This window comes from Spodoptera frugiperda, chromosome 20 (assembly GCF_023101765.2).
Source record: "Spodoptera frugiperda isolate SF20-4 chromosome 20, AGI-APGP_CSIRO_Sfru_2.0, whole genome shotgun sequence".
In the NCBI taxonomy this organism is placed as follows: domain Eukaryota; kingdom Metazoa; phylum Arthropoda; class Insecta; order Lepidoptera; family Noctuidae; genus Spodoptera; species Spodoptera frugiperda.
In genome coordinates this window covers 3,176,920-3,195,075 of record NC_064231.1, presented here as the reverse complement: position 1 = coordinate 3,195,075, position 18,156 = coordinate 3,176,920, and the positions used below count along the sequence as shown (strand labels likewise).

Here is an 18,156-nt window from a genome sequence, read left to right as displayed (position 1 = left end):
TGGGGAACTATTAAAATGTTATATAAGTTCACGTAAGAAATATAATAAGTGGACAAAATTTTTGGTAAATAAGCATAATAAAAGAATAATTTTGTTTACATTTTTACCCCAATTTTTAGGCAATATGTATAATTATGTTTCTTGGAAAAACATAAATTTTAGATAGATAGTAGATTTTAGAAGAAGTTTTCACACTTACTTACTACCGAATTAAAGGTGAAAATAAACAAGCTTTTAGCCAAGACTTTTAAATTTAACAGGCCTTAAGTGTGTAAAGTGGAAGGAATGAGCCCGAGAAGCCAGAGCTCCATTCTGTGGTCTGACCAAATATCTAAGGAGCTGGAGATACCCATGAACGAGAGAAGTGACGACATCTAGTGAACAAAATCAGATGGAAGCATGATCCTTAGCAGTGAGTGAAACGACTAAGAAGAATAAGAAGTCAAATCACAAACATATTCTCTAGTTTCAAAGTACATTTCCCTACTAACGTTTCCTGTTTTTCCGTCATAATAACAGTCTAGCATTCAAATCAGTAAATTCCCGTTCAAACGAATTATGCAATCGACTTCAGATTGTCGGACAGTTTACCGTACACATTGGTATTTGTTAGGAAACAAAAAGAATATGTTTCCTACTTCCTTTTAGACAAAACATTCCAATTTAGCTTTTGTTTGTAGATATGTTTGACGAAGAGATTGGTCGTGAAAGGTCTGGTATAGATCTGTACATATACAGAAATTCTTATAACTTTATATAGGAATGTAGATTAAAAGTGTATAAAACACAACTTATCGCGTTTTGACGCACGGTTTTACATAAACAAAATAAAAGAGTACGTGATCTTAATTTTAGTTGGTGAAATTACAAAAATCTATGTGATTCATCAACTTAAATTATATTGGATGTAAATCTAAGCCCCAAGTTCTTCTAGGGACAAAAAGGTTTCATAAACTACAATAAAAGGTCATAAAGAAGACTTAAAAAATATACTAATACACACGTAAAAATAAATTAATTTTTACATACGTGTGTATTAGTATCTTACTTATTGGTTAGATTATTCGAGCCGGTCAATCAGAGGGCTAGACACGCTCTCTAGTTATGATACCTTCACTTTTAACGTAGAGCAAGCTCATACCTACTACGGGTACAGTATACCTATTACCTATAGATGAACTAGTTTGCCAAAAATAAAGAGGCCAAACTAAAAGTACAACTAACAGTCGCAAACCAAAAACTAATTCATACCTCCCCCCTATATGTATGGAGCCACAAAACAACGGTAATAAGAACAAAAAACGTACTATTTTGACCACAAAAGGCCCTATTTATTTGGCACATACGTCCTTTTTGTAAGTCACAAACACACGTACAGCAAGACAATGAGTTGTATCAACCAAACAAATTAACATACTTAGTTGTAGTGGGTATATTTTGCATAATGTTTTATGGTTCGCCCTTGGCAGGTATGAGATCTTAAGTACCGACGGTACCTAAGTAGGTTGTGTCTTTTTCAAGTTGTTGCTATATAGATGCCTGGGTAGGTATCCTAGGTTTGTTATCTCTTAAATAATGGGACTGTTCTTCCTTGTATGATAGTGTTTTAAGGGACAATACCCAGGACAATAATTATTGATGTCTAATCAATACTAATACTTATATAAAACTGAAGAAGTTCCTTGTTTATTTGATTGCACTTATTTCCGGAACTATTAGAGCGATTTGAATGAGTATTTTTGTGGTGGATAGTGTATTTATTAAGGAAGGCTATAAAACATCACACTATGGCCAATAAGAGCCGAGTAGTAGGTAAAATAAATTATATAAATACGAAAGTAGCTCCTGTTAGATTTGCAGTAAACAGGCATGAAAAAAATATAAGTTATATGGGAAAAAACATTTAAGTATGTTTATATTAAAGTTCAAAGTTAATTAGCGGCCCTCCGTATAATTTTCCAATACATAGGTATATAATTACGCTTGTAATTAGAAAAGCCGTTAGCAGCAGGATTCTTGAACTGAATGACTGACATAGTTACCGGCGCCCTTGCGTAGATAACGACGTGTTTATTTACTTTAAGGTTGTCTAAAAATAACTAACTATTGACTTATGTACTTCGTTTTGTCATTACTGCACGGTTGGCGCGGTGGCTGGGCAACTGGCTGCCGTACATCGTGGAGCGGGTTCGATTACCGCAAGGAGCCACTCTTTTTGTAATCCACTAATTGTATTCTTAGGTTTGGGTGTCATGTGTATGTGAAATTGTATGTTTGTAAACGCACCAACGACCGAGGAAAAATCCTAATTTGGTGCGTAAAAAACTACATCTTAATAATATTTGTAACATTTTAAAATTGTTAACTGCGTAATTTACTTATACAGCATTTTCGTTATTGATTGATGAAGAAAATCGACTAGTTTCAAGCTATGATAACGGAGCCCATAAACCGAGCCCATAAACGAAAGCAGTGAGCGAACACTGAGTTACTATTTGTTTTTTGAATTTATATTTAGTGTTCAGTAGGTAAACCCACTATTCGGTGTATATCAACCAAAATATATAAAAAGTAGTGTTCATAAAGTTTCTAGTTTTCAGTAGTACGGTAACCTCAAAAACCTTTGACCCTCCACCTCTATTGACCTTCAAAGAAGCCAATAACCATAAGTGCACGTCCCTCACATAAAAATATTTTCTACCAACCATAAAAGAACTTTATACTCATGTTAATAATGACTCTTTTAGAATAAAACTTAATAGCTTTAAGTTAAAAGACCTCACACATTTAGATGGTATTATGATTAAAATTTTAAATTATTGCGCTGTCGTTGGAAACCTCATATAGGACACTATGACTTGTTATTGCTAAATATTTCGAAATAAACTACATATTTTCATGACGAATGGAATATTTAGGTAGCTATTTGTCCTTTTATACAGAATAAAAAAAAACAACTGCTGTCGCAATAATAGCTAACTAATAATGCAATTATAGTAGATAAATTATAGTACGTTATTATATTATAGTAGTAGCCAAACTCGATCCTATAAGTCATAGGTTCCACTTTCGGTTTCGTTTTAGGGAAAACTGTAAGTAATAATTACTTTCTCTGTCAACCACTTTTTCTTTACTTTTATGTCAAACTCATCGTCATTGCTTCATTGAATGACCGACATCATTTAATAATATCTTCTTTTTTAATGCACTGAAAAATGCATCATTTATTTAAAGCAAACATCTTTGACTAACAACTTCAGATTCTTATTTAATTCAACAATAAAAATAAGAACTAGCGGAACAAGAAATCAAATAAAAGAAATAACAAAGAAACTATCTAACCGCATCTATCTTCCACAATCTACCAATTACAACCTCATATGACATAACCATGGTTAACAAAAACCAACCGTTTGACATTTAACGAACGAACACTAACTCATTACATAAGCGTCCTTGCAAGGCCGCGAGTGGGTTGCGCGGGCGCATGGAGCCACAGAGTGTACAAGCGCAGAAGGTCAACTAGTTTCGGATAATTTTAATCTGTATCGCTATTGTTGTAGGAAGGATTTTTGTGAGTCATGTTTGTTGATATGTCCTGTAGAGATGTAAATTGAAAAAGGATCATCGAAATTTTTTTATTTAGAATTTTTCAGAAATACCAAATTTAGGATTGTGTACCGTATATTTTGCTTGCCATTTAGGAAATGAAAAACTTAGTATAACTCTCGAAATAAATGGTGTAATAAGTTTATTAAACTATGTCAATTAAACTATGAAATAGTCTTACCTATCTGGGATTTTACGTCACTCCACTAAATAACGTTATTTTAGTAATTTTAGAAAATATATCATAAAATATAAAATGTTTGATAACATCTCCTTTTAAATCACAAATCATGATATTGTTTGAACTGGGTTTAACTTCTGTGTTGTATCTGTATACCGTCAAGATGTAACGCGCCGCCCGCCTGCGCACGAGTGCACGTAATTACGCCTTTGTTGTGCTGTTAATCGTGGGAAAAGGATGTAAGGTGCAGCGATGAGACATATTTCAGTTTAGACTGTAATAGGGATGTGGTTGTTATCGATAAAATTAGACAAATGTTCAAAAAGTCAAATTATTTTAATTTTTAAAGATTTTAACAACGTTATTCGTTTTCGTTATTTACTTATTGTATTCTTTTATAGTCAATCAATATGTCAATCTTTTAAGCTACTTAAATCTATTTATTATATTTGTACATACTGGATAGACTACTGATACTTATCATATCATTAATTTTTATTTGAGACTTGTCTCATTTTTTTATTCAATAAAACAAATCTCCCTATGCTAATATAAAGCTTCTGTGACATAAACCATTCACAATAACACATTATTCTTCACACGGCTTCTATTCCAATAAATCCAGATAGCAATCACACAATACAAATGAGAATATTTTATCGACTATCGACATTATGATCTTTGGATATTAATTATCGATATTGTTATTGGACAGCACTATTTTTAATGTTTATTTTTAACTGTTTATATCTACGGTTAGGTTGTGAAGTAGGAAGTGGTTGCAAAAGGTTGTATTCTGACTCACTTTATGCAAGGCTGTGACTGATTAGTACCTTGATAAGCTATGCTTTTGACTCATATTTGGCGAAGCTTTGTGCCTGGGAATATTGTCTTGTTTACTAGATGACATTTTAGTAGACATTTTGTGGTCGTATATCCTTGATAAATGTTGTATGTGTTTTATCTGAGTCATTTGTTTTTTGGAGTAGACAATTAGGTCTCAATATTTACCAACGTTTATTGCTTAGAAATCATGTATTATGAACCTGGTGAAAACTCAAATCTTATTCTTATTATTTCAAGATGACAAATTCTTTCATTATAAGAAAAAACTAAGCTCTACGTATAACATGGTGGAAAATTATCATATCACAGTTCATGGACACCAGCAACACCGGAGACAACCATAAGAACATGTGTTACCGGCCTTTAATAGGTAGGAAGGGGTTACTGGAGCTCCAATTGCTCTGAGGAGAAAGAATGGGGTAGTTTTTAGTCAATAAGAGTCTGACATTCTCTCTTGCCTCACCCAAGGCAGTCATTGCATGATTTTCCCCATTAATAAAAAAGGAGATTAGGCCTCTGGTGACCTCAAACAAACAGCGAGGCCACAAACCTGCACCCATCTATCACAATTGACGTAACTTTAACATGACATCACTGACGGCACTTCTGAACTTCTAAGAACTTAATAAATATCTTGTTTACTTATTTTATTATTGTTGCATAAATATGAGGAGATAAAACTAGCTATTGCTAAGGTTGTGGTTGTTAATGTTTAACGATTGTCTCGTCTATTTTATTTGTAGTTCTGTTACGACTTGGTTGATGCAATTGACACCTTAAGTAATAATACTACAGTGAAGGAAAACTATGCAATTATTTTACAAAGATTAGATTAAAAAATTTTAAGTCCTTATAACATAATGTAAGGTTTATTATTGCATGCAGGTGTCAAGGTTTATCTTATTATGAAGTGTTAACCTACCTACGTATCAATGTGTTAAGGCGATTCCGATTACGTGAACCACTTCAAATCCTTCCCAAATCTCAGATACTTAGGATATAACGCCACGTCGCGTCGCTTTGAAAGCCAAAAAAAGAATTATAAATACACTATATTATAAAAACTTATTAGACATAAAAACTATACTAGGTACTCACCGAGTCCACATATGAGGTAAGTGGGCGGCGGTTTCAGCACGGACCGGGCGTAGGCCCCTCGAACTGTCTCCAGCGCTCTGGGGGCTCCAGCCACCAGCAGCACTCCTGGAGACACATAGCCGGCGTACCTCAGCTCCGCCGTCGCAGCCGCTAGGGCTCCCGCCCACCAGCATTTCGCATTCGCTGATAGAAAACTCTGTAACAATACAAACATTTTTTCAGAATTTTAATGTCTTTGTGATTAATTTACATCATGTTTAACTTTCTTGCTGCGGATGTTATCACAGTCAACCATGAGACTAGATATACCATTTCAATAGAGACTGCTCTCCTACATTTAACGAGACTGCTTTCCAACCCGGAGCTCTGCCTGCCTAGTAGGTTACCGAAACTCCGGCTCGAAAAGCAGAAGTAGGAACGGGGTTGGTTTTTAGTCAATAAGAATCTGACACTTCAAGGCCGGACAACCGCTTTGCTAGGATGATTTACCCTCTCAAAAAAGAAAAACAGAGACTACTCTCTGATAAACTTGGACTTTTTAAACGAACTTTTACACTGTAAAGGATTCTAGATTTAGATCAAATACTATTAGCAATGATGATGATGATGATATCTAAGATTCTAATGAAACCAAAACCCATAAATTAAACTAAAATTGCATAATAAACGCAATAATTATCGGATAAGAAAGCAATTTGTAATTAAATGGGAGTTTTTAAGGATACATTATGTGGTATTGATTGCTAAACTGTTGTGAAGTTACACCATATATTAAAAAGATACGCCTTCCAATTTCCTCTTTATAATCAACACATCAATGTTCAATTAACTTAATAGACGTGTTAGGATTGTATTTAGATGAAATGGAAAGTATTTTGGACGACATACGTACGTACTTGTATGTTTATCCATTCACCATATAAAACTTCAAAGCACTTAGGCATAGATAGATTTTATCAATAACTATGTATTTGGCTCGACTACCTTCGTACCGCCTTATAAAATATTATTTTCTCACCTTTTAAACCTTCCCTGAACTTTCACAAACAATTTAATGCCAAAATTTCCCAAGTCGGATAAATAGATTTCCAGACTCCGTGCTACTACTGAGAAATTTTTGAAAAACCGAAAAAAAGCCCAGTAATTCTTCGCCCAACCCGGGAATCAAACCCGAGACCCCTTGTCCGCCAGTCGCACTTACAACCACTCGACCAATGAGGCAGTCATAAATAATTATCTGAACTATTAACTTGATAAAATCTTAAGTATCTCCTGCATGACTACATACTTAGTGCTCACAATCTTCATAATATACTTATTCACACATTATCCTCAATATAACTTGGTCCCAATACACACAGTCCTTGACCGGTACTTAAGAGATTACTGGCATTTTGAATGTTGCAAAACTATAGCTCTTTGGATCCTGAACTACATTGATTGCGAAATGCGAATAAGGTTATCCGAACCGCCATCGCACATAGGCCATGAGCCCATGATCAATTTTCATGCGCCATTTTAAATGGAACGGTAATTATATTAAATGAAAGGTAGGAGTCCATTTTGTTTTAATTATTTTAAGGTTTTTGGGAGTAGTGATGTGAATGAGATTTTAGTGTTTTAATTGAGTTGGTATTTAGTCATAATGACATTAAATGTAATTATATTATCATTGTAAACGCGGCGTTCTATTCGTTTAAATAAAAAAAAGTTTCCCTAACTACTAAATAATCTTTATTCAGAGCTGTAAATGGAAACAAATTACAAAAATATTCCTTAAGTTTAAGTAAGTATAGAAGATCATTCTGTACTAGGATAATTAATGACTAAGGATTTTTGTATCAGTAATTTTAGTTAAAAAGTTTCATTCTGTTTAATTCAATTTGTCGTCGCTGTTATAAATCTTCACCATTGTAAGCACACAGCCATTCTTTCATTATCAAGTAATAATAACAAGCATTATATTTTCACTTTCCCATAACGATAATAGATCTACACAATAAATGAAGCTATAAAAAAATAATATAACCATTATTAACAAAGTTAAATTACTCACTATAATATAGATACCTACTCTAATCAATTTCTAACAAGATTGTTATAAAAAGTTTATGGCAATAACGAATCGATTATCGTTATATCGATTATTATTATTTTATGGCATACTGGCTACTCGATTCTGTTTAAATAAAATTTGGGATAAAGTAATGATTTTAAATTTTCACCGCTTTTCTTTCATCATTAGCATTAATAGGCAGTGAGAGTCACTTTCTGGACTATTAGCCTCATTAACAAAAAGGGGATTTGCTATGATCTACCTGCTTGACTTGAGGCAGTAACTCCAAGGCCACCACAGGTATTCCTCCAGTTAAATAGTAGTCTTAGTGTAGCCTTAGCGTATTATAAAATAAATTTTCTTTCCCGCCTCCATTTTTTTAAGTCAGGTGGTGGTTTTGTATCCCTAAAACCTCCTATGTCTGAAAAATACTATACTCAAAATCGGTTCTGCGAAACGTGAGACGTAATCATGCACAACCTACATACATACAGATCAAATTGCAAACCTCCTTATTTAAAGTCGATTAAAAATCTGCCTGTTAGGCGAACGGGCGGAAGATCGCAGTTTAAATAAATCAGATTTATCAGACAGTGCTGCTGCCCGTGTCGTTGTTAAATGTACAATTCCTTAAAATATTTATGACACCCAGGCAAAGATTAACGGTGGTCAGAAATTTCTACTCTGCCGTCATCACTTGGCAATATTTTGTTTAGAAAATAAGTTTTACTATCGTTTGATGGACAGTGTTGATTATTAGCCCTTCGGTTTGTGTCAGGAGAAAACTTGTCTAAAGTATAAAGAGCAAATTGCTGACGCTAATTGTGATGTTAGACTGAGGACTCACTGATGGAAGGACTAATCACTGAAGTAGGGATGATGACAGGGTATGAAAATTAAAAATCTATTCCGTCTGTTAGGTGTTGAAAAATATTAGACACGTATTTTTTTTTATTTGGTCATCAATAATATAAAGATAAGTCGAGTTTTCTTTCCTGTCTCTCTAACTCCAGAATGTATGAACCGATTTACACGGTTTTGCATTCGTTGGAAAGGCCTCGGACTCCGTGAGCTTTACAGCAAAGAAAATTCAGAAAAAAGCAAAAGCAAAAGCAGGAACACTGGGAAAATCCTTGGCGGTGAAACGGCGAGTTCGCCGGGTTTGCTAGTATAGGATAACAATACTTAGAGGAAAACGAATCGAAGTTTAGAAGTGGGAGCAAATACATAAGTCTAGCGTACCTCTCTGCATTACAGACTGGAAGATGATGCCGATGGCATTAAGTCCGCCTAATGTACGATTGTGTATAAGCTTAAATAAATAAATCCCCATTTATAGCTAATATCTGTATATTTTGTATAAATAAATGTTAAAAATGCTTCTTCTAAGTCGTACAGGAAAATTGTATTTGTAAGTAGGTTAGTTACTCTACATCTCAGAAACTAAGGTGTGTTTAAAATATATTGCAAAATACATTCATATTATATTAAATACTAAGAACTGCAATTCTACGTATTGAAGTGGAATAAAAACCTAATGAATGACGTAATTTAGTAAAACCCACAAACTGTCCAGCATACAAAACCGCAAACTGTTTTAAAATCTGTACTTGGTGTGTTATAACTAGCTTATAACTTATGATGGTTTTAATTTAGAATATTCTTAAATCTCAATGAAGATCAAAATATATTATGTATAGTGTTAGTTTATGTATTACTGCGATGTGTTTCCGTGGGATAAAAAGTGTCCTATCACCCAAGTCAGCTCATACCCTGTCTGTATACCAAATTACATCAAAATCTTTTTTGCAGTTTCAGCGTATTTTGACAATCCAAACAAATAAACTTTAACATTTATAATATTAGTGTGAGTTGTGATGTAGATATAAGCGAACCCAAAATTGGTATCGAAGAATATATTTATTCTTCTAAATTGAAATGTTTATATTATGTAGATATGGTATAATTGTTTAGTCATTCATCAACCAACAGCAACATTACATTCAGGCAGGCAAGTATATAGTTTTATATAATAAACCTAAGTTAATCATGATTATTAAGACCAAACTAAAAGCAGTAAGAACCAATGTAAACCCAGCCTATGATTATGTAGATTACAATTTTCCTAGGTGTGAATTAAATAAGTACTTTGAGAAAGTAGAAGTGCTGGCTCGCTCGGATACATTATATGCAAGGAGGCTGTGATTATATGCTTATTATATTGTCTCATAAAATTTTATCGCCGGCAAATGAGAATTTATTTAGATACAATAAACTTTCATGTGAGCGAATTATAGTAGGCGATTGTTTTGTAGCACTTAATTATATTATGGTAGGCTTTGAAGTCCGCCTCCGGGTTTTAATTTAGTTTTTTTTAATAAATTAATAAACTAGTTTATTATTTAATGCTGTCTCTGAATTTATTCTCCATATATATCTCTCTATAGATATAATTTTGAGATAAACCCCATATAATTAATTCTAACAAGCGATCGGTGTCATAATAATATATGTAAAGAAACATAATAAATAACTGTCTTCGATTCTTTAAAACTCCGGAGCTGCGGAATGCCTATCGGGGCTCCGACTCGAAAAGCAGGAGTATAAACGAAGTGATTTTCAGTCAGTAAGAGTTTGACACCTAGCGGGTTGCCTCGCCCAATTCGGGAGAGTTCATTGGATGATTTACAACGGCCAAAAAAGGTTGAATAAAACTATAAAAACGGTTATTCCTTAACACGTTAACCGCTATGTCGCTCACGCTTAGCGGAGGATTTGCCTATTTGCTTTCTTTCGGCAGTTAAGTAATGCTTTAATATGGAAATTCCCAATACACAAATGGAATCCGGAGTCCAAACGCAAAATTATCTGACTACACTTACTAACAAATTAATAACAATATCGTACATAAAAAAAAAAACTACAAAGAATATGGAAAATACGCCAAATGATAAGCAAAAAATCTTTTTTATGTAAAACCTAACACACCTATTTGACAGCCATAAATAATTACGTGCCTATTATATTTATTTATAAGTTTTATTTAATGACATACTAGATCCTTATGTACAGTCACGTTGTACCTCAGTTTGACACCTGTGCGAGGAATGTTGACCTCAAAATGATGTCATATACGTTAACGTTAAAACTGACAGTTGCAAAATCAACTCTTTGTGACTTGTATGAGTAGTTTAAGAAATGGGTTTAAGATATGATGTATTTTAAGGACTATTTTCCCTTAAATCGTTTTACTATAGTATTAGAATCGTAGTTATTTAAACACTGTTCAGTTTTGCGAGGATTAACGTGAATTGTTATTTAATATCTTTTGGCTAAACTTTTTTTTAAAACAGGATACAACGATCGTGGTTAAATAAACCAACTCAAAGTTTAAACAGTATATGTAAAGTCTAAAAGTTTTGTAATATTTAACTGACTTTAAAAAAGTAGGTGCTTAGTTTTACCAGTATGTACTTATGTATGTTTGTGCACAATTATCTCGCGTTTGGTTGAACCGATTTTGATGCGGTATTCAGCATAGTATTTTTCAGATTTAGAAGAACGTTTTGGGAATATTACCTGACTAAAAATAAATGGAGGCGATAAAGAAAATTGAAGGCGGTTCCCTTTTTTAAAAGAAAGTTATTGTTATCTTATAGCGAAACAAACTAAATTTACAAGACTATTCGTACCACAGTATAGAAACAAAAGATCCAACAAGATATAGCTAGCCCATTGCTTTAAACACCGCAAGACAAAGTGACGCTTAAAACGCACACCTGCGCTACGTCTGTCCCATGTCTGCTGTACGTCCCTTGTGTGTATTTCAAGCGTAATGATGCAACAAAAGATAACATCCAAAGAATTCAATTACCCAACAATTAAATGCCATATCTAGCTATGATTAATTCGTCCATAATTCCCAGATCATCAACATTGTCTTTGCCATACTGTTAATAAAATAAAAACACGTTGCGAAAAGTCTCCATAGATATAACAATGCGAAGTTATCTAATTAAGCTGGTCGGAAGCAATGATCGTAGGTTGGATGTCCAATTGTTGGACCAAATGTTGGTGATGGCGAAAGGTTTGGTTTGAAATTGATCCTTATTGTTAATTGATATTTAGGTCTACAATAGCATGGTAATTGTAGTGAATGGGTTGGATCGTAACATAATGTCTCGTTTTGGATGCCTGAAAGGATATAAGGAGGTGTTGAACTCCTACTTTTTAATAAATTCGAAACAAGCAAAGATATTTACAGATTCTTTAGGAAGTGGTGTTTCCATTAGGATTTTTCTAAAAGCTCATTCAATATGAAGTCTTATATTTTAGGCTATTTTAGGTATGTGTGTTAAGAATACTTTTTTCAGCTATAAAAATATATTTTGAACTTGAAAACTCACCTCAAAATAAAACTTGAAAAAAGGGAAGCTTTCAATTTTCTTTACCGCCCCAGTTTTTTTTAGTGAGATAATATCCTAAAAACCTTTTCCAAAGTCCGAAATACTATTATGCTGCTTCAAAAACAGTCCAGCCAAACGCGAGATAATCGCGCACAAACATACATACAAACAGGTCAAACTGAGAAACCTTTATACAAAATAGATAGGCCATACCGCCAACCAATGTTTGTCCCAACAATTTCATGTGAGAAAACAGAAAATTGCAAGCACGATCGCCATCTTGGATTGAAGCACAGATAATACATTGTGTTCTGGTCGGCTGGCTGTTCCCGTGTGAGGGCTCCAACTCTCCCATTAAACATTTATGTGCAATTTTTTTATTACAATACGTATAATGCATAATGATGCATATGTGAAGTTGTTACATGTATTTTTTTCCGTATACTCGTACGAGTATTAAATTGATCTTTGTTTCCTTTGCGTGTGTGTAAATTTGCTATGAATCTATCTATAATAGTGACGTTTGAAAAAGCTTGGGAAGTTAGAAATACTAGCTGAATTCAATGTAGTGTAATTTTTTTAAGTATAATAAAATGAAATTGATTGATAAAGTACATTAATTAAACAGGTAACTAATTTGAATAAAATAAAATGAGGTAAAAATCCTACAGTCCTTTTATTTTCACCCAAAAAACCACGCCTTTTGAAGGTTTCTCCCGTCAATCGTCAAAAAGGTAAAATTAAAAAAAAGTACAATGTAAGAAATAGTAAAAGTATTACTATTTAAATTTTAGATTTTAACTTGTGTTACCACAGAGAAATAGAAACGATACGTATTAAATTATGCTTGGAAAATCTTGAAACACTACGAAATGTCAAATACGCGTTGAAAAATTCAAAGATACCACAGCTAAAACGCTTTTATTCACAAACTCTATAATTGGCAATGGAATTCCCACATGCAGCCACATCCAAAAACTATCCGATTGCGCCACAGACTAAAAAGCAATCTCCTGTTAGAAATAGATTTATTTTTAACATTTTAAAATTACACGGCGTCCCATGATCTTTAATTTATCTTATTTGGATTAACGACATACATTTCCTTTTCTGAATGGAATGTCAAAATCAGGAAATGTTCTCAAAGAATTCCTCTTTTTTAAAGTTCTTTTTTTTTCGCCGCGTTGTTTATGTTTATTGACGTGTAAGTCAGATTTTAGTGTTGTTCTTATTTCAAAGGAGCGGCCATGTGAATGCTCGAGTTTTTAGAATTAGTTAAAGTTTAAATGTTATGTTATGTTATGACATAGGAGTTACTTAGTTAACGTTAATTATGTAATATTTTACTTTTAATGGTGTTTTAGTTGAAAATGGGTTGACTTCCTTAATGTGCTTGAGTAGTGATCTTACGCTGCATGTGTAAAAGAATAATCAAGTAACATTGTATATCAAAAAATACCTATTGATTTTCTATCATATTAGTTACATACTATCTTGTTGATCCAGTCTCGAGGGTAGCATTGTATTATGAAATCAGTCGATCTAGAATTAGATCATAATATTGCATAAAATTTTAGGAAAGCTGTGTTTTTGACCAGTGACTAATAAAATGTAACTGACGTAACATACAGGGTGCTTGAGGTATGTATGTAATCAGACTTTTTCAAAGAACATAGAACTTATTCTATATCTGTCACTGGACAACCTATATAAAGCTGAAGAGTTTGTTTGTTTGTTTGAACGCGCTAATCTCTGGAACTACTAGTCCGATTTGAATAGTTGTTTTTGTGTTGGATAGTGCATTGATTAAGGAAGGTTGATCAAGGAAGGCTATAAAACATCACGCTACGATCAATGGGAGCCGAGCAGAGAGGTAAAACCGAGCTGAAGTAGCTAAAAGGTATTATATTATTCGAGTTATATAAACATACGAATTGCCATTATATCACATTATTCTATCTCACTAAAACTGTCCATACAATTCGTCCCATACTTTATGACCATTCATGTTTCATAAATCGGATCCCATGTTTATGTTAATATGTAAACATTACTTATATACCTTATTTACTTGTATTAAGGTTTATTTTCGTAATATAATTTTCACTACAATGACGCGTATTGGTGATATTGGTAAGGGAAGTTGTAAATGTCTTTATAAATCTAAGTTTGTGCTGAAATTCTCGTGTCAAGATATAGGGATGTGACAAATATTTGAATGATCGAATTTGTACCTTATTATTATTAGAGTTAGATTTGCTGTATAATATATTTTTTGTTTCATATACAATTATGTGATTGGATAGCATTAGTATAAAATATTTTACCTATTGTTAAAAGTTCTAAGTTACTCACTTTTTCGTAAGACGTGTCTACTAATTGGAAATGTAATAAAATTTCACCCTTCAAATAATAAAATGCCACCATAATTTTCTTTTCAACTTTTTCAACGTTCTGGTTCGGACAGCTGGTAATATTATGTCTGGCCACACAAAAATTCTGACATAAACAAGCAAGAAAATCCGTTAAAAGCGTCTTGTCAAAAATAATACCTACCCTACACCAACGAACAGTTCTAATTTAAAATTCAAATACTGACATTCGAAACCTAAAATTAAAAAGAAACAAACAATGGTAAAAGTAACTGGCCGGAATTGCATCTAAAACTTTTTTCACTACATTTTTTTAATAAACCAAACAATGCGTGAGAATGAATTCGAAATAAGAACAAACAAAATATCTACAAAGAGACAATCTCCGTAGTAATTTTATTAGATAATGCTTCACAATTGGGCCAAATGCATTCAATCCAATAAAGCAGCACTTACATCATGCGCTTGTTAAACGCGACAATAAAATGCAGCGCTCTAGCGCTTTACAATACATTTGATTGAGATTTATGCATTACGCTATCAATTTACGACGCTTACGCAGCTTGCGACATGGCGACTATTAAATTTGTTTCCAAATAAACCTTTATAGATATCAGTCATGTCAGTAAATATGACCCTTGATTATATGATTTATTGTTTTATTATTGCATTTGTTATGTAAGATAATTCGGTTATTGTTGGGCTTAACGAGTTAACCTTGCTTGACCTGGGTTCAATTAAAGTTGACATTATTAATGTTAAACTTGATTGCAATGTTGTGTCTGCTGTAACTGATAGCGTTGCGGTTACTTAATTAAGTTGTTGAAAAATTGGACAATAAAGAATAATTTATAAAATAATAAGGTAACGTATTTATAACGAAAGAAATTTTATTCTTTGATACATGTAAGAATATGCACATTAATCCAGATGAGCCTACACAAAACCAATCACATACTTAACTAGCGTAATATAGGTCTCTTCCTACGGCTTCCGGGAAACGAAGCATTTCAAATAGATAAAGATTACCAACGAGACAACGGTGCTTTTTCACAACAGGACAATATCCACATTTGAAATACTCCAAGCATTACTGGTAATGTTATTGCTTTCGATCATACTGAGGCTAGAAATACTCCTACCACTTCTAATGATAAAGTTGTTGACAACCAAGCAAAATAGGACCCTATTGACACTTTCCCGTTTTAAACACACTTTTACTACAAATTAACACCTGAATAGAAGCTTAATAGCGCCAAAGTTATCAATGAAGGGAAAGCAAATAAATAAATCAATGATCGACGTTGTATGAATGAAACAAAACTGGACAGGCCAACATAGCCATAATTCCCTAAGTGTTATAAGGGCCACATTCCTGCGAAGGTGGTTCAAAGGAAATATTGTTTTCTCCACTTATAAGGCTAGGTCAAGTGGTCTACTTGAAATGATAACTGGACTGCCTATCTGTCAGATAGCATGTTCCGGGTTAATTTGCTGCGGTTTACTTTCGCTGGGATAAATGGGGTGGATGGAATTGTGGCAAAAAATCGAATAAGAACAATGTAGGGTTTCAACAATGTTAGGAAGGAAAAGATTCATAATATGGTACTCATAGAAGAAAGTCAAGCTATGTGTAACTGAAGACCCTTTTAGATTAAAAGATTGAGAGTTGAGAGTTGAGTGACAAACTAAGGCCCAAATTTTTGGAAATTCATGATATTAATCATCTTATTTTAAGTTTTACAATGCAGATTATTCCATATTCTCAAAACGCATCGATGATCGTTAGACTATAGAACGTAACCATTTTGGAACGAGCAAATAGCTTCACTAATATTGTAATATTTACTTGACGTTCAAAAGAGCAGAAGGGTCTATTTGAAATAAATAATTTTGACTTTGACTTTGTTTAACTCGTAGATAAATTAAAATATTCCACAATCAAAAATATCTCTCATTGTAATCTTCTAAAACTTAAAACAAGCGACCTAGAAACAAAACAAAACACTGAAGTAACAGACACTAATGCTATTAGAAATACCTGTAACATTTAATGCTGAACATAATTCAATCACTTAGCTAATACATTCTGAAAATTTCACAACAGACCTTGGGACCTCATTGTTTTGATCACTAACAATATTATTAAATGTTGTACCTACTAAAATAATTTCGATTTTATCATTTTTGACTTTATAAAGTATTAAACGTTCATGGTCAATACTTTCGGTTTGATTTAAGGCTGAAGCTTTCTGTATGATTGATCTTGTTTTTTTTTTATTTGAGTCTGTAAATCCAATTGTAGATCAAATGCTGTGTTAATTCAGCTTGCATAGCCAATTTATTTTTGTTTTAGAAGTACCTCTGTTACTCGTATCGCGACCTGTGACGACGATAATATTACTGTTAAGTTTAAATATTATTTTTATCTAGAAATTACAAGCTAAAACATTTTATAACTAAAAGAAGTTAAAAAAACAAAAACTAATAAAGCATCAATTTTGAATTTAAAATGTACGTACACAAAGTTAAATGAAGTTTAATTTAGTCAAGACCAATAGTTACCTCAAGTAATAGAAACTTGCCACAATCTCAGAAACGGATGAAGTATCAACAAAAAGCAAACAGCAAAATCTTAGAACAAACTAGCTAAAGTAATAATGGATTTGTCTGAAAACTTTACTATCAAAACAAAGGATCCCGTTCCATTCCCACGAGATAACGGGAAATGTGAGTTGAAAGAGGAGGAATGAATTAAATTACATGCTTCCATCAAGATGGATGTAATAACGTTAGACCGTGAAGTTTTTCATTATGAAATTGAGTAGAAAGTATCAAGAGAAATGAAAACTTATAAAATGGGAAATTAAGAAAATGGAACATCGGAGACGCCTTAAACAAAGATTCTAAAGAAATCGTTACAGCTAATAATAATACTTCCTCAAACGAAAACAAAACATATTACGAACAGGAAAAAGGCAACAATGACTCAATGACCACACATCAAGTAAGACATAAGATATTACACATGAACGATCAGCAGCCATTATCTAAACATCTCTATAACCACAAAACCGGGTCAAAAGCCACTAAAGAGAATACACATATCTTTATAACTATATTATCTCATATCGATCTAAAATCGACGTAATAAGATCACAACGAAAGTAGTACCAGCATTATTGATACCTGTGGTCCAAGACGGGTCACAGGTCGCCTTATGTAAGCAAATTGATGTTATGTGGATTACTCCTAACACACACAGCTCGTTACAACAACAGCCATTGAGCTAGCGAAAGTGATAGACCATCCGTACAAATTAGATAGCCCCAATTTCGAACATCTTTTGTTCCGCATTTTAGATTAAGAATGATGAATTGTTATTAGATTATGTTGAATTTGGGACAACAGATTTAATATGGCTACCTACTGGTAATGCAAATAATAGTTCAAATGTTAATGATTATAATCAAGTTGATTATAATGTTCATCTGTAACGTAAGAATATGATTCTTCATTAGCCTACTTTATAGGATGTTTTGGTTGTTTTAGGTCTGTTGCAGAATGGCTGGCGAGTTACGTAGATAT

General features: G+C 33.1%; 1 protein-coding gene across 2 annotated transcripts in view; it reads right to left on the bottom strand.

Annotated features, from left to right (window-relative positions):
* The window catches only part of LOC118281590 (probable serine/threonine-protein kinase DDB_G0267686), a 196,100-nt gene that overhangs the window by 75,842 nt on the left and 102,102 nt on the right, over nucleotides 1–18,156 (bottom strand). For both annotated transcript variants that reach the window (XM_050701490.1, XM_050701489.1), the window contains exon 3: nucleotides 5,735–5,930. In XM_050701490.1, coding sequence (XP_050557447.1) covers nucleotides 5,735–5,930 — 196 coding nt within the window. The remainder of the gene's footprint in view (nucleotides 1–5,734; nucleotides 5,931–18,156) is intronic.